Raw genomic sequence first — 27,740 nt, forward strand, 5'->3', positions numbered from 1 at the left:
TGAATATTCTGTGGGCCTAAAAATACCTACACTGCCCTATGGGTTAGATTTAAGGATTCAGTGGTAGCTCTTTGAAAAAACTACATTAAAGAAAATGCTAATTGCTTTTCTTCATGGAATCCTGTCTTTCCTCTACCTTCCAAAGAGCTTGTGTTTCAAAAGGTCATAGTGTCTGGGGTCAGAAATAAGCTGCCTCCCACTCTGTTGAGCATCTACACACAAAAAATTTTTTATATGTTTCCACAGATTTTTCAAAGAAATTATTTCTTCCTCCACTTTCCACCTACCTTCTCCAAAAATGCCAAAATTAAAGAAATGCCCTAGAACTGATTATTTAGAATATTCTTTATTCATATTAGATTTGTGTTAGCATATGAAAAATTAGTTGACATAGCTTTTAGAAAGTCTAGTTGGCAGCAGAGTGGGACAACAGATGGCCACTCAGAAACCAGACCCAGAAAGGTGACTGACTCCGCATGTATATGCTGATAAGAGTCCTATTTTTAGGATACCCTGAAAATTCTTGACCTAATGCAAAGCCCAAGAGACAGTTCAGAGTAGGCACAATGATCATAACCTGATTCCCTGTCTAAAGCAAAATATACAACTTTTAGCAAGTGAGATATGCCTCAAATGTAAAATAAACAATTATATTGATAGCCTACAGCAGCTTTTATCTTTTGTGAGAAAAGCAGGCAATGCTTAACAAGCTTTTCTTACATGTTTCCCAGAATTCTTTTCAAGTACTTTAAAGTGGTCTTTAAAAATAGATGGCTTTAGTTCCAAACTTTGTTTCTACAGAAAGAACTACTGGCAGACTAATTTTCAAACAACTCTAAATAATTTTCTTTTCTTAAAAAAAGAAAAGATATTAATAGCTGAGGACAATATCTAGTTAGTACTACCTACGATGGGCAATTTTTGGCTAAGATGTTTAAGTTCCTCTTAGCTTTGAAATTCTAACAGAATTTCAGTTGAAACTTAAGAAATGATAACTAAACTTACAATAACTGGTCTACTGCAAAATTTTTAAGTCACATTCCAAATGTTTCTCTTGGTTTGATGGAAATTGTTGAAGGTCTTTCTTCGTTATCAAAACTCAGACACTTATGCCAAGGTGTACGGATAAGCAGATTTGAAACTGTTTATCATCACCGAATGAGTTACGCAGAAGATTCTAGTTCATATTGACACACAAAAAGTAAACTAGATTTAAAGTGCTGTATTTAAAAACAAACAAAATACAGTTTGTGTTTGGGGCAATTAAAATAAGTGGAGACCTGACACTAAAAAGAATGAAAAACACAAATAGGATTATCATACTGTAATTATTCTATTTTGCTATTTTCACACTAAGAATGCAGTCTTATTTAGAGAATGACAGCTGATCAAATTTATGCTTAAGATATTTATCCATACATATCTAGAGTTTTCAGAGGCTACTATACCAGTCAGCTATTCTAAACTCTTCTATGCTAAATATGAACATTTTTCTGGTACTACTCTTAAGGCTGATCTCATTTATCTTCCTCCTTAAGAGGAGGCTTGTTTTAAATAGCTGAAACACCTGTGATACACTAGCACGTTTGCTTCGAGGTACTCCGTTAATGCTCTGGTGGGGCCAGAGGAAAAAGCAAGCATTATTAAATATGAATGCAATCCTTACCAACACAAACTGAACCTTTTTTTCCCCCCAATAAAAAAGCTAGTCCAGAAAAATTTCTCATTCTATAAGGATTTATCATTCCCATATCACAGTGAAAGAAACTTGGGTCATTTACCAATTTTGTTTTCTATTATGCGCCTTAGAGATACCTCCCTGAAAACTGGTATCTGACATAACAGAATAGCATTTGCAGAATGTAATATTGTAGTGACAGTACTGAGGCTGATTGTTACAGACATGTTAAACTCTTTGAGTATTAAATGGTTACATCCTATTTATACAGAACATTGGTCCAATAATAAAAACAGAGAACAGCAGCTGGAAATTTATCAATGTTCAGAGATAAAAGGGTTAACCATTCATTCCATTATTTTCTGTAAATAAGTCCTTTTTTTCATACTGAGATCTGATGGCAATTAAATTCTGATACTCTTCCAAGCTACTGTATGAAGAGGATGCTGAAGGCCATCACTATACAGCACACCGCGACGTAAGGACTCTTCCGTTCACCTGTTGAAAAAAAAGGGGAGATATTCATGTTGATTAACTGAGTTTGAGTTAACTTGGATATGATAAGGTTACTACTTACCACGGGAGAGGGGCACATAAGGCTCAAGATAAAGTTCTTACCTAGGAGGCCCATGCATTGGGGGGATGGGCCAAACAAGAACTAGATGCAGCCCAGAAGCAAGTACAATACAGAATGCGCTAAATTATGCTGATTTATTTCTAAGACCACCTCCTTTCCATGTGCTTAGAAAACCCTTAACGCACCATTCCTGTGCTACTGCATGAACCCAGATATTGAAAAATACAACACAGAATGTAGGACACAGATCCAAGACAAACGATCTCAATTCCATTAAGGACAAAAAGTACTGCTTATTTTTTTCCCCCATAAAAAAGGGAAATTTCTACCTATAAAAAGAAATGCAACATGCAATTTTTAGCCATAACTTTTTCCCTCAGTGGTAGCAATTCATGACACTTAAATGGGGAAAAACAGGCATTCGTGGATGCTTATCAGTAAAACTTCATTTGAAAAATGGATATAAGCTACAAACCAAGAAAGAGACTCTTAACTATAGAGAACAAACTGATGGTTACCAGGGGAGGTGGGGGGGATGGGTGCAACAGGTGATGGGGATTAAGGAGGGCACTTGTCCTGATGAGCACTGAGTGATATATAGAAGCGCTGAGTCACTGTATTGTACACCTGAAACTAGTATTACACTGTATGGTAACTAACTGGAATTTAAAGAAAAACTTTAGAATTACTCTTGGGTTAGAAATGTAGAACTTAAAGCAACCACTTTTATATGAGTCAGTTTTCACATGTGTTTAAAAAGTGTTTTTACTTGGAGACTTTCCTTTGCATGAAGTAGAATGGAGTTGGCTTGTGAAACTGTCTTGCAAATAGACAGAGACCCCATGATTGTGAGTGATCCCAAACTCATCTCGTTCCTTCCTGCTTTTCATTTATCAAAGGCTGTACAATTCCACAGAGCACCAGGCATGTATGCTGCTCTGGGGGTGCATAAGAAAGGGAGAAGGAAGGAGTGATGTGCTACTTCTAGAAATAATCATGGGCATATACCTGGTGTTCTGTAGTACAGACTGTTTATACTCCCCTCACTTGTTTTTCTATGATGTTTAAAATCAGCTTTCTTGGGGCGCCTGGGTGGCTCAGTTGGTTAAGCGTTTGCCTTCAGCTCAGGTCATGATCCTAGAGTCCTGGGATCGAGCCTCACCAGCCCTGCTTCTTCCTCTCCTCCCCACTTGTGCTCTCTTGCTACCTCTGTCTGTCTCTCTCTCAAATAAATAAAATCTTAAAAAAAATAAAATAAAATCAGCTCTCTTCCACTAAGTTCCTTCGGCAAGAAACTATTTTATTTGGCAAGTTTAGTTAATTACCTCTGCAAAATGTCAATCTTGACCATCCTCATCAACTAAAATCCTCAAGGTCATTTTTATTTTCAGAGCTTCCTCAAAAGAGCTCACAGTCATGTTGTTATTAATTTTACCTTTGTGTTTGCTCAATGACAATATTCACAGAAGATATTACACACATACAAGTAAAAGAAACATTTGTTGTTTTTCTGAAAGTGTTTTTCTATCCATAGACACTGGGCTGTTTTTTAGCTAAAGGAAAATTTAAAAAGTAAGACAACAGGATTTTCACAATGCCATTATCTCAACTGGAAAAAAAACAATTTTTAAAATAAAAAAATAATTTGGGTCATCATTTTTAACCAATGTTAATTTTTTGGGCAACAACCCAAGTTATCAAACAAAACCAAAGCATTCAGACATAATTTTCAGGTGGATTTCATAAGCAAGCCAGTCACTCTAATTAGGGCTAGGTACTCTAATTGTCTAATATCGTCTTATTATACACCTAAAAGAAGAAATTAATATTGCCCTACATTTTCCATCTGCTGGAAATTAAGTTTTGAGGAAGTTCTTCTCTTCCTCATCTTCCAACTTAGAATGCTATAATTTACATATGGGTTTCATTTTCCTGTTTTTAATTTTCTTAAAAGAGACTGCCATGTGGTAGAACTAAACATCTTTGGTTGAACTTGGGTAAGAATGTTACTTCTTGTCTCGTCTTAGGTCTGTTTAAGTGAATGCAAAACAGTTGCTGTAACGTGATGTGTAACATGATAAGATGATTTGGCTGGACCTTTTCCTATTAAAATTGCATCCTTTCTTGGTGGATATATTCTGTGTCAAGATAAGAGAGGAGCATGTGGCTGAGAAAGCAGCATTATCAGCATCAACATGTTCTGAGCCATTTTGCCAAAATGAAAAGTTAATGCTTTCACATAACTGGCATGAACGAATACTTAAGCTGAACCATTTAACCTATGGCATAGTCAAGAAAAAAAATGAAAATGATAACTGACCAATCAAAAAAAGGGGCGCAGTTTATAATTAGACATAAAAATAGACGATACTACAGGAAATCATTAAGAGAGCTACAGACTAGATGCCTTAAACCTTCAGCTATATTTTTAAGTTAACAGTTGTGTAAAGGGTCACCTGGGTTGTCTACTGAATGAGCTGTACATACTTCTCTAATTTATTACCCAAAATGGATTTAAAATACCTTAACATTTAATTTAAAATCCCTTAATTAAAATCTTTTATTTATGAATTAGCAATTTCATAATACTAAGGTGAAAGCTCCACCTCCTAACTCCAGACTTTTTATATTTTTACCAATGAATGAATATTCAGTATTACTCTGATGCAGAGAATTTCACTGTATTAGAACTGTCTTGTTCTTCCATTATGTTCTCTCTTTGCAGTTTGAGGTATTCTTTGCACTATGTTCCTTGACAATATTATTTCATTTTCTGGGTGACTTGGCTTTGAAACAAGCAGCGTGGTTTACATATATTTACATTTACTACTAGCTATCAGAATTAGCCATCAAGGGTGCTCTTCTGTCTCTATCTCTCTCCCGTCTCGGTTATTTTTAAAGTGATTAAGATTTCTACTGTTATTTCAGGCTTTGCAGCTGTTGAGCATGACCGGATGTCAGGTAAGTCCGTACCACAAAATCTCTGTAAATCTAGGCTGGGCCCTCTCAACTTTGGCACTACTGACATTTTGGGCTAATTCTATGTGAGGGGCTGTTCTATGCATTGTAGGGTGCTTAGCAACATCCATGATTTATACTCAGTATATGTCCCCCCACTCTAGTTGTGAAAACCAAAAATGTCTTCAGACACAGTTAAACTTATAGCCACTTATCTAGGCTATACCTGTGCTTTACCTATCTAAAGTCAATGATCTCTATAAAAGGAAGATTCACATGTCTACCACCCTAAGAGATAATAAAATGTTACAAAGAACACAGAGGAAAGACAGGTTAACGTGATTCCTAAACTTCCCCTCCTATTTAAAGTGATTCACTGTTGTCAGACTGGCGAATTATACTGTCAAATATGGCAAAATTTTTCTTTATAATGAAAGTCTCATAACTTTATAAAAGAAAAAAATAGTTACATACAAATTAAGTATTGGAAGAGTACTATAATCTAACTTTTTTTTGAGGAGGTCATGTAAATAATTTCCAAAAAGGAAAAATACTCATTTTGTTCCGTCCAAGTGGAACAATCACAAATGCTCTGAAATGTTTTTTTTTGGAACTAGCTATGTTAAAAAGGGTATACTTTATTATTTGAGAATACTGGTGAATTACATCAGTAAGGTACATTTTAATTCATTCACCTGCCAATCATTTGAGAGTCTACTATGAGCTGGGCACTGTGCTAAATGTTATACACAAATAGGGATGGGATAAGAGTATATTATTTTTTAAACATAAACACAGGATGACACTACTAATTTTATTATGAAAAGTTAGAAGACAATCACATTTAACTTTAATCAATTAGAACAAAACTCAGCTATTATCACATGAGTTTGATAGGTGTAACAGTTAATGCTTTCTAAAAGCAACAGATAACATCCTTGGATTTAGCATAGGGGAATAAAAAGAATACATTTAGATGGCTGCTTAGCAAACCTTTCATTAGATGGAAATTCATCCTTAGTTATCAAAATAGTACACATTATACAGAGCAGCATGCTGTGTATTACAAGCCTGTGTGCATAAAACTGTACACATTTGTCTGAAATCTCAACACTAGGAATGCATAGTATTTGATACCTGAATTAGATTTTTCTTGTATTTTCTATCTTCCTGCTAATTAAGTATTATGACGTATCTATCACGTCTAGTTTTAAATAGCAGAAGGAAAAAGAGTTTGGGGGAATTACAAACTTTTGCAAAAAATGCACAAGATCAGGAAGCTTGCAGTTTTAAAACTGACATTTGACTTCTGTGAATATGGCAAAGTAAATTGCCCAATAATTTACAGCTGAAGATGTGGACATTAAAACAGACACTTACCAATTCTGGCGCACTTCCAAAATATACCCAACAATCTGCATAGAATAAAAAAGGAAAAAGTAGCTATTGATTACTGGGAAAGGTAAATCATTTTCTCAGTATCCTATAGAGCGCTCATTACAAACTGGCATTTTACCTTCTGATACTTCAACACTGAAATTTATTTGGTACTAAGCCACCATTTATATAGGAAAGTAGGACACACTAGCTTATCAAATGTCAGTGTATATAAACTGTTACAAACTGGAATATATCCGATACCCTAGGTTAAACCTATGGTAAATTAATATGTGCAGCAAAAATGTGCACAGGGCTTTTTATTGTAGAATTAATTCAGTCAACTTCAAGTGCTTTACTTCTCAAAAGTAGAAAATACATACACCAATTTACATAAATATTAATTTTGAGAAAATGGTAAATGAACACAGTTTGGGTGTTTTCGACATTAAAAAAAAATGCACACTAAAGAAATTACTTTCTACAGAATGTAGTTCTATATTTAAATGATTTATAACCATGATCTCCAATGATAGCATTTACATAACTATGTCACTCAATAAGGAAGAGTATAAATATATGTGGTTGTGTTTTCAGTGTAAGTACAACCTAGTTTAGGGTACACTGTGTATGAGTTAACTAAATATGGCATTTAAAACATACATCCTGGAAATAAGAATTAGAATAAAGACGTTCAGCTCAATTCTATGAATGAATATACTATGAATTAAATACAAATTATACGCATATTTCACTTATTTAGCGTAAAAAGTACGAGCTTTAAAAGAAAATCAATGGAGTCATTCAGTGAATAGAGACAGCTAAAAGATATGAAAACATCATAGACAATTATTTTGTTGCTTTGACAAAATAAGAAAATTATAAATGGTGTTATACATGGCTACAAATCAAGATAAATTAGCAGTATTTATTGAAGTAAGGTAGGACTGGTATAACAAAACCGAAATACTTAAATTCCAGGGAAATTTATATACTTTTTTTTTTTTTTTGCCCTAAGAGATGGCTGGCTGATGAATAATTATGAGTGGTTAAGAAGTTACTGGTTCAATTAACTTCTATATACATTCCTCCTCTGAAGTGTAACTTCCTGACCTCAAATCATGTCTCTTAGTTCACACAACATGAAATGGGCAAAAACACAAGGATTTTTTTTATTATCCTTTATTTTGAAGGATGGACACTCTGACAGGTGCAACAATTTCACTATAGAAATAAAAAGGACAAAAATCAAATATACTCTTGAAAATAATGTAGGATAATAAAAGGGCCAGGTTGTGCCTAAGTTTAATCCTACTTAATTGGTTGCATAACTGTGAGCAGGTTATTTTCTTTTTAATAGCACTCACCCTCACAGGCTTGTTGTAAGGATTAACTGCATTATTACACAGAAATTCTTCAGAATAGTAACTAATGGGCCGTGGGCATTAATACATAGGTTAAAGGCACATGTGACAGAACTTCAGATATCACTTAAAATTGGCTTACATGTCATCAAAAAATGGAAGACAATTGGTTAGTCATCTGCAATGCCACAGTTCCTTGATTCTAAAAACCTATTGATTATAACATGCGCTACTGATTTAAAGCTGCTCTGGGTATAAGCCAATTAAGTGTATCTGCTGATAAAGCTAATCAGATCTATGATAATAGGAAACGAGGCAAAGTAGCAATCGTTTATTGCTGCTTTTTAGTTCTATATTATTTGAAGCAGCAAAAAAATTGTTTTCAAGAGTGAAATTATCAAGAACCTGTTTTATCCAATTAGCCTAGATATCTTTACTTAAACATGGAAATATTCACTATAATGAAAGGACAGTTTATTATGAGTCTCATAAAAACATATACTGTAACAGCAAAGGACAATGGCTGTTAGGAATTGCTCCCAGAGAAAATATTTCTTATATACAAAACAAACAAAATGGGGACTAATATTCATATAAATAGATGCAAAGTTTTAAAAAAAGCCTTTAAACAGTAGACTATAGGACATGTTTCAAAATACAGAAATAGGCATGGTATTTCTTTGGTCTTTTATGTAGGAGAAATATACTACTACTCAACCTCTACTGTAAGGTTGGCAGCCCTGAGAACTCCTTTTTTAATGTAGCATGTAATGGATGTATTCCTGATCCCCAAAGAATGAGGAGCAGACTTTTCCACATGCAACCTACTTTCTTCATAACAGCATCAGAAAAGCATAAATATTCTATTCTACTACTATGTGATTGTCTTTATAATGAAATAAACAGTTAAATATCTTATTAGGTAGATGTTATGTATTATATTACAATACCAGGCAAGAGATCAATTAGGATGTTTACTGGTTTCTACCATACGTTTTAAGTCAATAGTCAGGGGCTGCAGAAGAAGGGAAGGAAGATACAAAACCATTTGGTTGGGTGGAAAGGCTTCATGTACAACCAAGCAACAAGTAAGATTATGTAACTTCAACAAAGGGACAAAGTACTATATAATTTCAAGAAATGGACAGAGTGAAGACTAAGTGCAAGAGGACTTCAGAGAAAAAAAACGTGATGCAAAGTCAATGTTCACAAAGGAAGAGGGGCACTGTCACAAAAACTGATGGACAAATAACATCAGTAGGTTAAATAAAGTCCCTCAGGCTGACAGCAACATGATCAGTTTATTCGAACAGGATTAGGGATTTTTAATATTTGAAACTGGTTAGAGGTTCTATTTATTCCTTTATACATATTTGAACAACCCTAGGAAATAAAAAGGAAGAAATGGTAACAAAAGCCAAATAATTAGATGGCATGATGTCTGAATAAATGCTAATTATGTCCTCAAAGATAGAATGAAGGTGAAAGAAAAAGAAGCCAAAATTATTACTCTCATAGCTGACTACCACCTTGCCTCTTGTAGATTTTTATTACTGGAAAAACAGAATTTGGCCTTGCAGGATCCTAATTTGGCCTGATACAGGTGCTGGAGATAATTATTCCTATGTGAAGTATTCTTTCATTCTTTTATTTCTTAAAATGATTAAGTAGGTTTAGGCTTTTATTAAGAAAGGATTAAGACAATTTTTCATAGAAATTAATAAATATGCAAGGCAAAGAAAATTTACATAGCTTTCACCACATAGTCTCTGGTTTTTATATATTTTTCCTTTTGGTTGAATTCAACATGTATTTTTGTATTATGAAGATGGCACTTTAAAATTTTAATACTGTGTGGTATCATATTGAGCTCAAATTTTTTCAGGGTGTGAACATATAATACAAGAGATGTGTCAAGCCCAAGACTTAATTTTTATTACTGCTTTAAGTAAGCTAAATAAATTTCTCCAAATATATTTGCTTTCTCATACAAATAGGGAACCTGTATGATTGGAGCAGTCTTAGACTGGAGAGGGAAATGTCTACATTATATTTTTTATGGACACAGTGCTTGCAAACTGTTTTACCTTTCAAAAACATGATAACCAACTTTTATTTTCTTTTTAAATAACCAGCTTTACTAATTATTGCATAAAAAGTTAAGGCCTACTACTAAGTGCTAAACTGTATTTCTAATCCCAGAGAAAAAACCTGTCATATCTTTTTAAATATACTTTTTTTTTTTGGACACATTTCAGGTCACTTCTGATATTTATCTTTTTATTTATTAAGATTCTGTGCATACAAAGTTTTCAGATTTTTAAAAACAGAAGAAGAAAATAATGTAATAAGTTATTACAAAACGAAGGTATGTATAGGAACTAAATTATTTAATGACCTTTACGGTAATTTACCCTCAATGTCTACAGGACCTAATTTGGGTGGTTAAATATCATTAGTAACATACCCAGTTTTATTTCTGTCCAGGAGGCTGGGTGCCAAGGATCGGATATAAGCACAGGTACATATAAGCAGCAAGATTACAGTCAACAGACTCTGAAAATTGAAAATGGCAGACTAAAAAAAGAAAAAGAAAAATTATTATCACAAGAAAAATAGCATGGGTAAAAAATACCAGACAATTCCATATTAAGAATCAAACTTTTGTTCTTCTCACAGACAAATGGAATGACATGTCTGAGAACACTTAAAACCCCAAATCATAAGGTATTCCAAGAGTGTACTTTCCTCTCCATTCTTTGGGCTAAGGAATGCAGAAGATCCAACAAAAATTCTAAATTCAAGCACTTGAAAACACTACCAAAAATGTCATGAATCCAAAACAGCTCACCAAAACTGAATCAGTATGTAATTAATATAGATGTTCTAGGAGCCCAGACTACTAGGCAGGACACAGAGTTTACAAGCTCTGAGTGTAGCTGACCATATAACTTCAGCTGGACCATTAACCTTAGTCTCTCTTTCACATCTCTAAAACTGGGTGGAAAGTGGTGATAGAGACTAAATGTTGGCTGAAGTTTCTTTCAATTCTGAAATTGTGTTAGGATAAGAATGCTTTAAATTTAAACAATCATGTTCCATGCGTTGATAATACCAAGCTATTAGGTTTTGGTGAAGGAAAACCACTTGCTCTTTCACTGCTCATTCTTTAAGTTATTAAAAAAATTTAACACAGGAATCACAGGAAATCAGTTTTCCAGTCAAAGTAAAATGGAGGTGGACTGAGTCTATTCAAAAATCACCTCAAGCATCATCTTTTCCAGGATGATGAACCCACTGGCCTCCCCTCTCTTTTTCACATAGAACTCTACTTTCTGTTCCCCCAGGAACTGTTAGACATTTTATAATACTCATCCCTGAAAGTGGACAACGTCTCATCAGGCTCTGAACTCCATTATCTGACTGTGTACCTACCACACAGTAGGCCAATAAGTAGTGGCTGAATAAATAAAACAATTTTTTGAAAGTGCAAGAATACCACTATATATATAACAATATAAGAATAATATTTCCATTACATAAGGTAGACAAAATGTATCAATCTCACACAGTAGCTAGCAATATGCTTATTTAGTAAACTCAGAAGGACCTCCTATGGTGTCAGAAGTTAGACAAAGAATAAGAGTTACAAAATTTTTTGAGAAAGGCAAAACTGTTACTTACAAATGTTAAGTGCTACCTGAAAGCCCAAAACAATCTAGTGAAAAACGATTACACACAATAAGGGAATTAAGGTGGCTGGGTACATAACTAAAATATTTAAATCAACAGCCTTCAGAATTACATTACCAACCAGCTGAAAGACATAATGGAAAAAAAGTTTCTATTTATAATAGCAACTATAACAAAAAGCTGAAATATCTAGGAATAAGCTTAGGAAGAAAAGCAGTACTGGCATTAAAGAACAAAACTGACAAAACCTTTAAATGTACTGAAAAACACAAAAGTAGAATGGAGTGGTATACCACATTCTTACATTGGAAGGCAACACCATAAAGCTAATCTATAAATTTAAAGTGACCTCAATACCAACCAGTTATTTTTGAAACACACAACTGATTTTGCAGTTCATGTGGAAATATAAATAAGCAAGAACAGCCAGGAGAGTCCTAAAACAAGAAGTAACCTTGTCAGAAACTGTCAATATTTTTTAGTTTGTTATGTATTTTATGATAATTACAAACTATTCAAAACATTAGGAAATTACACGTTATTTACCAATATCCTTAAAGATAAAAAAATGCTTATGTACAATGCTAAGCAGTGGGGAAAACAGCACACAAAATTTCATAATCAGCATATCTTCAGCTATGTAAACTTTTATGCAAACAAGAGGGCAGAATGCACTGATTATCTCTGGAAGGTGTGTTTAGCCCAAGTCTCAACTTTTCTGGATTTCTCAAATTTTCTAAGTGTTGTTTTTATGGTCTGAAAAAGATAAAATTTATTTGTAATTATGATTTTAATAGTTGTTTTGTATGCAAATCATTTCTTCATGGATATACAAGGGATAAAGTTTAGTATGTCTTGGTTTCTTATCGAATTGAACTTTAATTTTACATTTGTGAAAGTAAGTGATACAATTTTTATAACTCAAACCAATAAATGAACGCTAAAGATAAATTCTATATAGAAAACACAGTATTTCATAATGTTTATCTTTCAAAGATCATATTTTGAACACGTATATGAATATATTGATATAGTATTTGATAACAACCTCATGAAATATAAAGCACAGATTTCTTTCCAGCCAACACCACTAAACATGTATTTAGTATCTACCCCGTCTGGAGCATGAGACTAGACACAGGATTAAAAAAGTACATAGCAGGATTCCTTCCCTCCGGGGGAAGGAGTCTATCGCTAACAACAATAACGGATATTCACTGAAGGCTTCTTTTGGATTATTTTATTTATCCTCATCTATTTGAGGTAGGTGTTACTAATACCTGTATTTTATATACGAGACAACTGAGGCATACAGCAGTTGTAATCAAGTTATAACAGGACATATATTTTAAAAAGTTCACTAGCAATTCTTTGTAGTACGTGTTAAGTGGCGACTGAGCCATACTGGCAAAAAAATGCTGTTTTCATAAAGAAAAGTCAGGAAAAGCTTCAAGGAGAAAGCAAGGACTGAGTCAAGAAAGGGCGCAATTAGATTGGCAAATAGAGAGCAGGCTCCAGAAGGGACAAAAGCATGGAAAACGTCCCCGCAGAATCAGGAATTTGCATGTTTAAGGAATAAGGAGCAGGCTTATTGTATTAAGCAAAGGACTGATGTAGTAGAGTGGTTGGAAAATCAATTTGCAAAGTAGGTTTATCATGTTCCTAATGGAGTATCTAAATTTCACAATTTTGCAATGTGTACTTTTTCTTTCCCTTAATGTCTAGTGAAAAAAAAATGCTTAAATGATATGAAGTCTGGGATTGGTTTCTAAATAATCCATTGTGTGTGGTGGGAGGTGTGGGGCTGATGAAATGCCCAGGATGCGAGGCTTCATTATACTCTTCTTTCTACCTTTCTGTGTTTGAATTTTTATGTAATAAAAGATTTTAAGAGGCACTTAAAGACATGCCTATTATTACAGAAGTGGGGTATGTATATATACATTTGTGTGTGAAACCATTTATAAATGAAAACCATTTACAAGTGTGCAATATATGATACATACAACTTTGTTTCTGGGGTTTATAGACCCTAAAATTTAAACAAATAATCTTAGGTGGTAAAGTCTTTTAGATGTACTCAGACTCTGACCAAACAAGAATGTTTCAAAGCTACAGACATTAGCCTACCATTTCTTAACCTATCTAAGCATTCCTTTTAATGCTTAGCATCTGCTGTCCACTGATAGAAAATTTTCGTCTCAGGTTTAAAGGAAACAGATGTTCCTGTTCTTGTAGAAAAATAATTAGGATTTTCAATAGGAAAATGATATTAAAAAGGAAGAGGCTAAGAAAAAAAGCAACCACAGTCGATCACAAAATAGAGGAAAAGATGATTTAAAAAAGGTGATAAGGGAAGTAAAATTCATTTACTGTTTAATTTTTTTCAGATCATGAAATCTTTTTCAGGGTACTCTGTTTTTGCAGAGGTCATCTATTTTTGTCTGCCTGGTGAACGGACTTAACCTTCAGGTTTCAACTCAAGAGTCACCCCCTCTGTAAAGTCTTCCCTGTCCCCACTTGCCACACCGAGCAGAGTCAGGATCGTTGTGCAGGTGTGTATCATAGAGTGCACCCATCAAACTGTATTGTGATGGTCTCCTCTATTTTATTGAGGTTCATATCAACTCCTTGTGCCTATTAAACAAAATAGTGCACAGAAGTCACTGAAAAATGCTGAATAAACAGGAACTTGTAAACAACTGCAAATAACGAACATTTTAAGAGCATAAATTCTAAATTAATAATGCATATTAAAAAAAAGTGTAGATTAGACTATTTTGTTAACTATTCAAGAGAAACTGCCACACATGGCTCTGCATTATATTTACCTGTCAATGATATTTTGGAAAATGCAGACAGAAGAAACAAATACCCTGATGTTTATATTAAGAGCCCAGGCTGGAGGGTAAAATAAAGGCCTAAAGTAATACCCTTTCAACATTTCAATCACTTTATATATCACCAACTGGAATTCAGAGAAAGTTCTACCAAGAAGCCAGCTTCAAGGTACTTGCATATGGGATAATGAGTATTTTGACTCCGCCTAATTTGTTTAGAGATATACACCTTCAAGAGGTGTGGATGACTGACTAAGTAGGCTGGCTGGTTGGCATCAAATTCCACAACCTCAATTCTCAAACCTAAGGTTTACCTACTTTGCAGTCAGGCAATGTCAGGGAGTTTAACAAATTAAGCTAACCATTAAATGTAAAATAACGCACACTGCAACTAAGGAGTTATAAAATACAACTAATTCCTTCTGGAGGCTCTAGGAAAAGAATGTTTTCTTGCTTTCTCCAGTTTCTAGAGGCTGTCTGCAATCCTTGTCCAGTGACTCCTCATCACACTGACCTTGATACTTCTTTTGTGACTGTGACCCTACTGCCTCCCTCTTAAAGGGAACCTTGTGATTTGTTGTTCTCTCTCCCCATTCCAAAAAAAATTTTTTTTAAAGATTTTATTTATTTATTCGACAGAGACAGAGATAGCCAGCGAGAGAGGGAACACAAGCAGGGGGAGTGGGAGAGAAAGAAGCAGACTCATAGCGGAGGAGCCTGATGTGGGGCTCGATCCCATAACACCAGGATCACGCCCTGAGCTGAAGGCAGGCGCTTAACCGCTGTGCCACCCAGGCGCCCCCCCATTCCAAAATTCTTAATCACATATGTTGGGTCTCTTTTGCCAAGTAAGTTAACATATTTACAGGGTTTTGTTTTTGTTTTTAGTGGGGGAGGGCATTCTACTATACCTAATGAACACTTCCCTTTTATTAAGAGGTATCCAATAAGATTCACTAGACTCAGGGTTGCCTGTGACACTCTCTGGAGCACAACCTCAAATATAATCAGAACGATAACACTTGGGGTTGTGGAATACAGCAGCCTGTCTTTTGACGGTTACTCCCAGAGTTGTGTTCATTTTCCTAAAAAAATGCAATGGAGATCCTGAACTATTTTTCCTGAAAGACCCCTTTTATTATCCCTCCACACTCCAGACCTATCTGCTACTCACAGACTTTCTGATATGCTTCAAATAATTAGTGCTATTGTACTAAATTAAATTCTACAAACCAGAAGGAAATCAACTTGGTGAGTCACTTTGTATAAACATTCAGAAGTAAATAACAATTTGTTAGGCCTTCTGAAATAATGATAATTCAGACTTTCATCTGGCCACCACTACAGCAGATGAAATAATTTATCAGTGAACAGATGAAGATTTGTTGATGCAAAGCTTAGTGCTAAAACAAAAAATTACTTGCGATGTTAACACATCTTTTTAAAAACTCTCTATTCTCAAGTCAATTTGAAGTTAGGAATATTTCAGATTCAATTTTTATCATTTTTTCTACGAAGATACAGTTTCTTGTTTTCAGTCATAAGTGAATGTTAAAACTATATTCATTAAGTTTGGATACAAAGGCAAGAATTCAGTGTAAAGGTTTTGGTTTTAGATGTATATTAAAAACAGTTTAAGAAACCATCCAAAACATTAGGAATAGAGAGAAAAACAGGGGAAAAGATCCCAGCAGTATGAAGGCACAAGGAAGCAATGAGAAAGGCAGCAGAAATATACATATTAAGATGCTGAACCCATGTCTGGAGTGCTCAGTGACTGGGTGCTAACTGTACTTAATCTACAGAAAAGACTAAGCCTATAGTCTTTTCATTAGTTCTGGATCACTTGAGCTCCGTATAGCTTATTTATTTTTAGCATTATCAAAACAAATTGTTTAACCAATTTGTTGATTAAGGGCCTTCTTTATGCATAACACTGTGTAGAAGCTTCGAATGTTGATTGCATCTTCTGTGGAATTAACTGACATATTAATTCCTCCAGCTTAACTGAAATTCACTTTAAAACAAGAATTGAACACCAAAGACTTACAATTTTTAAAACTCCAAATAGTAACAATTTTACTTGTTTTAAGACTTACTGCTTTTACACAAAACTAGTCATTTATCCCTCTCAGGAGGTGGAAGGAGACCCAGAAATGATATTCCTGACCTAATTGTGATAAAAATTATACAGTACTGCAAAAGTGGGTCACCATTTTATCATTTACAAATCTAGGTCAGGCCAGCATTTTCCAACTAGTTTCTACTTGTATTATATGTACTATGCTACTAAGCATTTGCATTATTTAGGGAATAATCCAGTATATAAATCTGTCCTTGGTTAAATCTGCACCTCTGTATTATCAGTTTAATTCTACTTGTAAAATGAGGAGCTGGACTAAGTAGCCATTTGATCTCACTGGTTCCATTTTCAAAAATGTAGAGACCTTTTCTACTTAAACCTTTCCACTTAAAATTAAGGACTTTCATGGCTATGAGGAAAGGTACAGTTTGGTGGAGAAACACCTCAATTCTGTTCTCCCCTGGCAACATAGGTGGTCATTTGCACTTATTTTCATCTCATTGTCATGGTATCTATGATGTATTTGCTATGTTTGTGTTGCTTAGTTTCAGAGCGATTTTATAGACACCAGAGATCTAAATATAAAGCAACAAGGGGATCAAAGATGTTAATAGCAGAAAGCATATATAGAACGATGGTAAGCAGTAGACTTAAAAAAAAAAAAATGAAGCAGTAAATAATTTCACATGTTCTTGATAATGTGATAAAAGTATTCCAAAGGGCAAAGTGCAAATCCTGTTATGAAGAAAAGTGTTCTGATGATGCAACCAGAAATAACAAACACTGATAAAAGGGAAAAACTTTTCAATATTTAGAGTCAAAATGTGGTATGAAGCCTGGCTGTTCCTAAGAATCACCTGAAGCTTTTAAAAACTATCGATGCCCAGAAATTTGGACTGAATTGGTTGGCCAACTGGTTTCTCAGAGCTCTTTCCACTTACACATGTTGTTTCTCTTGATCATAGCAGACAACACATGGAATTTACTTATTTAATAATGTCCCTCAGTGGACTGTGAAGTCCTTAATGACACTGAGCATATTTTACATGACTGTTTCCCCAGATGTGCAATCATTTGAGTACTAACTCTAGCTGCCATTGTGCTGTAGATATTAAAAGACCTGGTCTCTACTTCAGAAAACTCCAGCTAGTGAGGGAAGAAATACGGGCAACAATGTATTGCTGTTTTCTGTGGTAAGTGCTATGGCTGGAGGTACACTGGAGGTATATACATGGACTATGGATACCCAAATGGAGACATAGGAGAAGAAAATAGAAGGGGCAGGGAAGGATTTTTGGGAAGAGATGAAATTTGAGATAAATCTTGATGGCTATTAAGAGGGAGAACAAGGCATTCCGAAGTTCTTAAAAGTTTAAACACTGTTAATCTTAAACACAGTATCTGTTTTGCTTTTAGCTAATTCATAAGACACTAAGATGATGAAAATAGATCTTTGACTTGTACTATAAGTAGAATAATTAAACTTAATTAGGAAGATATGTAAGAATTAAGAGTGACAGTTTCTAGGGGCACCTGGCTAGCTCAGTCATTAGAACATGTGACTCTTGCTGCAGGTAGAGATCACTTAAGAAGAGAAAAGAAAGAGTAACAGTCTGTATTTTTTTAAATTGAAAAAGGAATCAAATTCTCTAAGTTAAGTAACAGTTTTCTAATGACACTCTTTAAGAGCAAATGTACTCATCGGATTGTGTGGTAGGTAGACAAAGAAGCTTCAGTATATTCTTGGCTAAGGAAGGAATAACCTAATAGACTGCCATTTTCTAAGTTCTCCAGGAAAGACGCTGTGACTTAAGCCCCATCTATAATCAAAGTAGTTGGGCTAAAGCAAGAAACAATGAGTTTTCGATTAAATGTCTAAGGGTTTAGTGTTGTACCGGGTTCTGCAGGAACCTCTGGAAACATAAGCTCAGTAACTTTCAACCCACAATAGCTTTTTTGGGGGGGTCATGGTTGCTTTTCATACTATCATCAAAGGCATGCATCCTTTCCCCAGAAATATGCTCATAAATGCAACATTTGGCCTGTGGATTTCATTAAGTTCACCAATGTACAGGCTGTTGGCATTTACGATAACAAAGGTAAAAGGGCTTCAGACAGCTTGGGAGATTTCACTATTACTACTACTACATCAGTCCTCTGGCCATGCTGGCTTTACCTTTTTTCTCTGCCTGGAGACGTAGGCATTTCTTTTGAAAACTTTTCATGACTCATTTTAATTTTTCCTAAGAGGCCCAAACTATCAAAGGAATCTGCAATAACACAAAATAATACAACCTTAAAAATGTGTGGGGAAGGAAGGTCCGAGGCCAGACACCTCAAGTACATTCCTAGAAGAAAAACCACTTCCGCAGAGATCGCCAATGATTAAAATCTATAGTTTGTAAAGCAGGAAGAGCCTGAAAGGTCACTAACTCAACAGGAGAAAATTAAGATGTGGAACTTGGGGTTTACAACGACAACAATGAAACACCTGGGCCAGGTCCGCAGAGGCATCAGAGGACGCGAAATAACAGGCGCAAACTCAAGAAGCTCCATGCCTTCTAGGGTCAATGACCATAAAGGGTCTGTATAAACGACTGCGTTAAGCCAACCAGCGCATTTCTTCGAAACAAGCCAGAAAGGGGAACTGTGCGGGAGGCGCTAGGACCTGCGACCGCGGGGTCTCTCTTGGGCGGTGGGCCCTAGTTCTCCCTGGCCGGGCGTGCAGGAGCCACATGGTTCCCGAGCCTGAGCATCCTCCGAGCCCCGGAAGAATCAAGCTAGTGACAGGGCTCCCTGGCCCGCGCACCCAGAGCCACCGCCCAACCTTCCAGCCCTGGCTCGCGCCCACAGCCCCTTCACAAAGCTGGGCTGAGACCCCACCGCCCCAATTCTTACCATAGTGAGGCCGGCGAAGCCCCAGCCACATCACCCTTCCGGGCCGAGGGCGGAAGAGGCGTGCACGCCCCGCCTGCCCTTTTCCCTCCCTCCCCGCGTCCGGTTGGGCCTGTCCGGGTACTTCCTCCCGAGCCGCGCGACCCGGACACTAGGATAGGCTCCTCACAACCGGAAAAGGCAGGAGCTAAAAGACGTCAGGCGCCTCTGCGGAAGTGGACGTCGCTCTCATTGGCTGCGGGACGTCTGTCTGTGGGAGCGGGCCTTTTGGAGGAGACCGGAAGTGGAGGAACTGAGAGGTAGGGTCCGGAAATGTGAGCTGCGTATTTTAGTAATAGTAAACTAGTAATGGTAATAGTCCTTTGTTTTGTCCTTTTTTTTTTTTTTTTTTGCTTTTCTTTCTTACTTTTTTTTTTTTTTTTTTTTTTTTTTTTTAGTTCCCTATTATTTCCCTCTAGAACTCCTCGGTACATGATTTTTCCCAGCTCGGATCCCCCTCATTGTGTAAGCTCCTGGACCTTTCGTTTATGCACTCTCGGGGGACGCCTGGTTTCTCTAAATTAACGGGCAGGGTGTGCACCTGCTACGCCGCCTGTTCAGTTTCTTCCTTTGCACCTGAGGGATTCTTTAGACTGCAGAGTGCCTTTGAAGTGCCCTGTAATGGTTGTGGAAGTAGGAAGACACTTGAATCCAGAGAGTTGTGTTGACTATGCTGTTGGACACTTTTCTGACGCTACCCTTCTCTCTCTCCCCTAATCCCTCGCTCTTTGTAAACTGTCCATGGGTTTCACTTGGGGCCTGAAGCGTACTAGGCCCTTTGGGGTAAGGGAAGAACTTTCAGTTGTAACAAGTGGAAAGAAACTGCCCTTTTCTGAGTTGAGTGGTTGCATAGGTATTCTAGAGAAGCGGTCCATCAGCAAGAGGAATCACATGCCAACTTTCTCTTTTAATCAGTGGTATTATTTAGCTTCTTTTAGTTTTGATAATCCCATTAGATGAGGCTTTATTTTCCACCCGATTTTGTCTTTGCGTAGTCCGAATGGAGAAACAGGTGTTTTGACTTAAGTTCGCATAGTTTTTGGGAACTTAATATAAGGTTTTTGAATTAAAGTTGTATTGCTGTTTTACCACTAGTCAGTCTCCCTCACTCCCCCCCTTTTTACATTGTATCTAGTGTTAATAACGTTAATGGTTTCCTTTTGTATGATTTCCTTTTTAAAAATTCATTGGTGGTCACGTACTTAACTGCTTGTTTTCTCTAATCCTCAACTAGCCTCCATAGTTTAAGATTAAGGCTCTTTGTGTTCTAGTGTTTGTCTTTTTCCTCCTTCTCCCCCCTCTTTTTGTGTTCTAGTATTTGTCTTTGTCCTTCTTCTCCCCCCTATTTTATATTTTTTTGCTGTGGCTCTTAGATTAAGACTCATGTTTGACCTGAATGTTATTTCTTTTACTTTAAGAACTGCTTCTCTCAACCTTTCTCCATTTCTAACCCCATTTATTGCTCGTCTGAACAAAAATCCTGTAGGGATTTTATGTTCCAAATCCCATTTTCTCTTTTTCTGTTCTTTCTTGAGATCTTTCCAGCATGACTTTTGCTCCCACCCTTCCCTCAAATCCTCTTCTTAATGTCATTAGTGGTCTCCAGGTGTTGATTATTCCATCTTCTTTCCTATTTGAGCTATCAGCAACCTTTGACTCAGTTAATCACTTCCTTTTTCAAGATGTATTTTCTTCATTCCCAGGACATCACACTCTATTGGTTCTCCTTCTCCCTCGTTGGTTCCTTCTGTCTTCCTTCTGTTCTTCCTGATCTCTTATTGTTGAGTGTTCCAGGGCTCAATCTTTGATTCTCTTATTCTCTTCTTTTCCTCTTTCTACACTTCCTTTTGATTATATCAAGTGTTAATGACTTTAAATAACCATCTGTATACTGAAGACTCCAGAATTCATATTCTTAGTTCCTTCTCTTTCTGAAAGCCAGATGTTAATATTAGAGGAAACTGGGTGAGATGTATATGGGAGCTCTGTGTTATCTATGCAGCTTCCCTGTAAATTCAGTATTACTCCAGAATAAAAAGTTTATCAGAAGGAATGTTGCTTATTTGCTTAAAAACATTTTATGACTTCTCATTTGATTCACAATAAAAGCTGACATCCTTACATTGGCCTACAAAACTCTGCATGATCTGGTTTCCTATTACCTCCCTACTTCAGCCCTTTGTATGCTCTCCCTTCACTCTGTCTCAGCCATACTGGCTTCCTTGTTTCTTAAATACTTTAAGCCTACTTCTGCCTTAGGGCCTTTGCGCTGGCTGCTTCATCTGCTTGGAATGCTTTTTCCCAGACATCCACACAACTGATCTTTATGTATGTGCTCAGGTATCACCTTTTCAGTAAAGCCTACCTCAACCTATTTAAAATTGCAGCTTTGCAACTATCCCTGTTTCCCTCACTGGCCTCTGTACTCCCAGCTTTCTCTATCCTGTCTTCTCCTTTTACTCTAGCACTTGCCACCATACTATATGTTTTACATATTTATTATGTGGTTTTTTTCATTGTTGGCCTCCTATTAAAATATCAGTTTTAAAAAGGAAAGAGCTGTTATCTGTGTTGTTTCCTTGTGCCAAGTTTTAAAGCACTGTCTGAAGCATAGAAGTGCACATGTTTTGGTTGAATGAATGAACTTGACTGGGTATTTGAATTTAGCCATCCTTGATTTGCAGTCATTGTGAAACATTGAATTGTTTATCATTTTCAGGTATTTGCTGTTTCTTGCCTCCAAGCCTTTGCTCATGCAGGGTCTTCTGCATGGAATGCCTTTTCGTATCTCTTTCCTTTTCACCTTTTAAGATTCGTATCAGGTGTAACTCAGGGAAGCCTTCCCCGAGATGTCAGGCTGGCTTACATGAACTCTTGAGAGTAGGTACCACCCTGCCTCTGCACTTTGCAAGCTTGTAAAATAATCATGTTGGGGTGTTTTTATCTCACTAGAGAGGTGGAAATGTGTCTTCCTCATTCTGAGGATATCAAAGCCTGGTACGTAGGAAGCAGTTGGTGAATGTTTTAATGCATTAATGGCATGACCAAAGTCACTCAGCTATGAAGCACTAGAGTTTTGATTTCAGGCTGAGTCTTTTGAGTATAAAATCGATGGTATATTTGCTATACCTTGTTTTCTAGGAAAAAGGTGGCTGTCCTTAAAATAATAGAAGGATAGTTTTTGTACAGGTAGGAGGTAGTTAATGCATTTTATAGTCCAGGGCAGTTTGTTCCTTGTCATTTGTGAAGCTGCCAGTGCTGATGAGAACATGAGTTGTGCTTTTTTTGGTAAGACATTGGCTGAAATAGATGAACAGAGGGTTCTTATAGTCAGCAGTTTTTAATGTTGATGAGACGGGGCTCTTTTGGAAGAACACCCTTGAGACTTTTGTTGCCTCAAAGGGGAAATCCGTGCTAGAATTCCAAACTGCTCATGAGGCATCCATGCTTTTGCTAGATGCCAGTACTGCTAATAGCTTTACATTAAACCTTTGGTTGTGTGCCATTGGGAAATCCCAGGCTATTTTCAAGATATTGCAAAGATTTTTCTCACAATGATATGGAAATTTGTTGTTAAGGTTGAGTTAAAGATAATTAGTTTGTTAAAATAATTTCTGATACTTGGCAGAAAAATTAGGTAAAGTAATTTTCTATTTAAAACACTGCATAATTGTAGATAATGAACCAGACTTCTAACTACCTTTGATGGTAAACAATCTGAATTTAAACCGTCCTCTGAATATTATCATCGTTGTAGTCCGTAAACCAGTGTTTTTGTAATGTTGCATACCTTTAGGACTAACAGAAAAGGAAATAATTTAACTCTATAAATTCTGAAAAGGCTTCAGCAGCTTTCAACCCCAACGGTGGGGTTGAAAATGATGATTAGGTTTGGGATTAAGTAATCAAAAATAACTATTCCTAAGTTTGTGCCTTGTTTCTTTGAACTTTACTAACCCTGTAAAAGTGTCCAGAATGTTGAAATAAGCAAGAAAGCCAATCTGGTCTTTGAGAGGATGCTGTTGAATAAAGAAAGACCTTGGTCAATTGGAACAGAAGCAAGTGGCTGCTAAGAAATAAGATGCAGCCATTGTTGAGGAGACTCATCAAAGTCTTGACAGTATAAATATTGACATGCTGAGATATGTCAATATTTACAATGGAATTTGGAAGTTGCCAAGTTCCTGTTTAAGAAATGTGACCCTAACATTGAACACAGTATATCAATAAATAAGGAACATGTCCAATGAACAGCTGCTCAGAGAAAGTAGGGTAACATCTGTCTAAACTTTGGAGCACTTAAAGTTGAATTTTAAAAAATTATTGACAGTTCTTTGGTAATTTGTAGGTAGGTGCTTATATAACATAGTATACTAATATACTTGCATATGTGGGCTTAACGTGCTTTTAAAAAAATGATAGCATGGTTGCAATTTATAATTACTTGTGCAATGATACTCATCTATGAATGAACAAAAAAACTCTTGCCTTAATCCTGTGTTTAGGAATCAACCTCATCATTTTATATATTATTCTTACAAAAATTGGCTCAACTCAAGACTTAGATATTACTTTGGGGAACCAAAAGTTTATGCTTTGAGAATTTAGCAATAGAGAAAACATAATAAGTTAGTGAAGTTAAAATGTGATGAGAAGATTTGTTCTGAGTATTTGACAGCTATATCTTAGAAGAAAATGAGTGGATTAAAGAGCAAGTAAAGTTGATATGTTTGGTTGAATATCACAGATTACCACTCTTAATTCCCGTATGAATATCACTGTATATAGAGCGTTTGATGCAAAGTAAAGACACATTTGAAGCTTTTTTATCAAGTCACTGGAACCATACAGTCTTAATAACATCTGTTTTGCAGACGTCTAGAAGAAGGTTAAGCTAAGCATTCTTTGAGTGATCGTCCTGAAACAGTCCTAGAAGAGCATAAACCAGGAGCATCAGGACTAGTCCTCTCATTGCTTTTCTTTTCTAATAACAGAGACTGATGGCTTTTATATAGTAATCTAATTGTTTAACCACATCACACTCCTAAATTTGTATTGTGAAGAATGGATTCAAAGTCTAGTTGAGGTCATATATTCTGCCAGGTGCTACATTTATTTCTACAAATATCTTAAAAACATGAAAAAACAAATTGTATTAGAGGTTCATAAAAAGCTTTTAATGTATTTTTTTGAGTATATTAAAGGTGGAAGAGAAAAACAATTTTAAAATTTAAATTGATTGGAATCCTCTTTTAGAGCACGTTTGCCAATATTTTGAGGTAGGCTGTTGAGTTTTAAGGAGAAAACATTAACTTATTAATTAATGATTTTTAAACTTGGAAAACATTTTTTTGCCATGTAACCAAGACTTGAAACTTTGTTTTGAATAGACATTTTTTTCCCCCTAGAATCATTAGGGTCTTCTGGAAAAATATTCACCAGTTGTCTTCTTGTCTGTCTTCAACGGTTGAACCAACTGTTACCAGTTATTTATCATGTAGTGATAAAGTTGCCCGGTACTTTGAAATGTTTTAGGATTGATGAGAGTGTAAGCATATTAAGTAGAAAATGTGAAATTTCCTGTTTCGTGTTGAATATTATGAGTTTAATATAGTGTTTCCCAAAGTTTGGTACTCATGGCACCGATGGAATACACACATTGCTGACTTACAACTGTTTTGCAGGTACTATGAGATAATCGAGGTTTAGAGAATTAAATAATTTGCTGAAGTCCAGACAACCAAGGAGTGAGATTCATACAGAAGTCTGACTGATTCCAAAACCTGCAACAAAGTAGCTTAAACAGAAAGGAACTTCTTGGCCTCATACCTAAAACATCTGTGGTTGGATCTAGATTCTGGTATTGCTGGAATCAGATCTGAGCTGCTACCCACAGCTCAGTTTCACTTTCTGCTGTTGGTTTTGTTGTCAGCAGCTTCAGGCTCACAGTGTTAGAGCATCAAATCCAGTAGAGAAGAAGTGTTGAAATTAGGCTTCACTGGTCCTAGTTGTCCTAACTTGAATCAAGTGCTCATCTCTGAGTCAGTCAACAGTGCATTACATACCAGTATTTCAGGTGTAATGCTTATCAGATAAAGAGTCGACACTGAGCTCAATATTTCTTAAATAGGCTCCTAAGTTTTGAAGTATTGAATTATATATTTAAGTTATATATTTAAGAATAAATTTCTAATAGGTGACTTTGTCTCTTTTTACAAAGGTACTCTATAGCAATATAATCAGCCTGATGGTCAAATAATACTTAGCGAACTATTTTCTTTTTATTCATTTTATTGTAGAAAATTTCAAATATATATAAAGGTAGCGAGAACATAGTGGACTCCTGTGTACCTATCACCATCACAATTATCAGCTGGTGAATGTTTTGCTTTTATCTTGAAACGTTCTCCCGCGAGAGTCCAAAATACTTTCAGGAATGGCTGAAAATGACTTAGAGTCAAAAATTACAGCATGGGAAATAAATAGTAATTATTCGTCCAATTTGGAATGTGTTGTTTATAACTTACTGTCATTCAAACAATGTGAAATTGCCATTTTTTAGGCTAAACATTGTTAAATACCAGCAATTTCACATAGTTCCTAAATATTTTTGAGCGGCTGAATTAGGTAGTGTCACCAGTTGAGGATATGTTATAGGGTTTTTTTTTTTTTTTTTTCCGGAATTAACTCTCATTTGTACCCCAATCTTATCATTCGTCCCCCTGTTTGCCATTAGAAATAGGCAGATAAATGGGTACAGTTGTAAGGAAATGGTGGGTTTGTGGGTAGGGGAAAAAGTATAGTGCAAGTTCTGTGTCTCTTCCATACAAGTGTTTTTAGTTACATTTCGGTTCCCAGCAGCACATTTTTCAAGTAGAAAAGACTGTATATACACTTTACTGATGGTATTTCACTCTTCTGAAATTAAAATGCAGGAGAGGTGTCAAAATTTTACGGCTTAAGAAATCATAATTACTAAATTCTTAAGAAAGACTGTTTAGTTAATTCTGTATTTCAGGTATTATCTTATCTCTTCCGTTCTGTTAAGTGTATTCTCACAGGAAACTCTGCAATTAGGACTGAAGTGTGAAAGTTTAGAAAGTTTCCAAAATGATAAGTATGCTCTCATCCTTTCTGCCAAGTTTATTTGTAATTAAGAGTGTCCATTTGATGAATAGAAAGGAAGTCCTGGAACTTTGGGTCCAATTTTCAGGGCATTTTGGATCTAGGTGTTAGATTTTATGTGGGAAATTTAGTCAAGCTCTTTTATTGTTTTAAAATACTTAGTTCATTGGGTAAAGAAAAAAGAAAGGAGAGGAAGTGAACTTTAAATGAATCACTGAAACTAATGATTATTAATGGTATTTGTAAAAGATGAGTAGAGGAAATGAGCAGTAATACGATATTGGAATGGCAGCAGCTGGCATTCCACAGTCATAAGAGGTAATTGAGAATGGACTATGACCATGGCAAAGATGCCTTAATTTTTAGACTAATTTTATAGTTCTGGTGCTTTATTCCTGAAGCATCAGACTGTTAATTTGACATCTAACTTGAACATTATCGGTATTTTACAAGTTTTTGAACAAGATTATGTCTACAGTCCTAACTATATTTTACTCTTAGTTTGGGTAACCATCCATCCTAGTTTGCTTGAGGTTGGGAGGTTTCCTGGACATGGGACTTGCAGTGTTGAAACCAAGAAAATCTCAGGGAAACCTGGACAGCTGGTTACCTTACTTTCATTTCTAAATTAATAGAATGGAGGTAATATTGACATGATGAGAAAATTATTTAATAATATTATAAATTCTTTACCCTTAAAGTTTAGATAATGGGAACTCGAGAATAGTCTTTGAAGAAGGCATTTCTTCTATAGAAAACTTGATATTTTTGTTTAATTGCTTTGGAAATTTAAAGGTAAATTGATTTTGTGGTCATGTAAGAAAAAAAAAATTAACCCTTCAGACAGATAGATAACTCCAACCAGCAAGTTGTCATGCTATTAATGAAAATGATAGGGAAAAAAATAATGAAAATGCTAGGAATCAATTATTAATTAAGAAAAGTTTTCAGTATGAGAATTCTGGTAAGATAAACATTAGTATTTTTTTTTAAAAGCATTGATTATTAAACAAATAGGAAAATCGTCATTTTCTTTGCTCTTAGTTTTCTGAATTGTGTGATGTTTGTCTTATTAAAAGTAAATAGCCCAAAAAGTGGTTGTCGCATAAGA

The 27,740-nt window shown here is 35.6% G+C and overlaps 2 protein-coding genes and 1 non-coding gene across 11 annotated transcripts in view; 1 reads left to right on the forward strand and 2 right to left on the reverse strand.

The window, feature by feature from the left end:
• Positions 1–330: 330 nt before the first annotated feature.
• On the reverse strand, positions 331–19,573 carry TMEM167A (transmembrane protein 167A). Its single transcript, XM_026498671.4, has 4 exons — positions 19,469–19,573; positions 10,422–10,531; positions 6,594–6,628; positions 331–2,176 (listed from the first exon to the last, which is right to left on the reverse strand). The coding sequence occupies exons 1-4, from the start codon at positions 19,469–19,471 to the stop codon at positions 2,106–2,108; spliced, it is 219 nt and encodes a 72-aa protein (XP_026354456.1). The 5' UTR covers positions 19,472–19,573; the 3' UTR covers positions 331–2,105.
• LOC113255381 (small nucleolar RNA U109) lies at positions 8,643–8,777 on the reverse strand. The gene has a single exon (XR_003316262.1). It is a non-coding gene; the product is annotated as a small nucleolar RNA U109 (small nucleolar RNA).
• A 92-nt stretch (positions 19,574–19,665) lies between the features above and the next one.
• The window catches only part of XRCC4 (X-ray repair cross complementing 4), a 270,818-nt gene continuing 262,743 nt past the window's right edge, over positions 19,666–27,740 (forward strand). For 5 of the 9 annotated variants that reach the window (XM_057307398.1, XM_044384061.2, XM_048221136.2 and 2 more), the window contains exon 1: positions 19,666–19,764. The gene's annotated coding sequence lies outside the window, so the exon portion shown is untranslated. Of the gene's footprint in view, positions 19,765–19,900; positions 19,970–27,740 lie in introns of those variants that run through there. The other 4 variants (XM_044384064.3, XM_057307396.1, XM_044384060.2 and 1 more) reach the window with 4 other exon arrangements.

Source organism: Ursus arctos, unplaced genomic scaffold, assembly GCF_023065955.2.
Source record: "Ursus arctos isolate Adak ecotype North America unplaced genomic scaffold, UrsArc2.0 scaffold_5, whole genome shotgun sequence".
Lineage (NCBI taxonomy): Eukaryota > Metazoa > Chordata > Mammalia > Carnivora > Ursidae > Ursus > Ursus arctos.

Coding starts and splice junctions, on each gene's coding strand:
- TMEM167A (XM_026498671.4), bottom strand. Junction 6,629..10,421: donor CTGGACAGAAATAAAACTGG/GTATGTTACTAA, acceptor TATTCTATGCAG/ATTGTTGGGTATATTTTGGA. Junction 2,177..6,593: donor TTGGAAGTGCGCCAGAATTG/GTAAGTGTCTGT, acceptor TTTTTTCAACAG/GTGAACGGAAGAGTCCTTAC.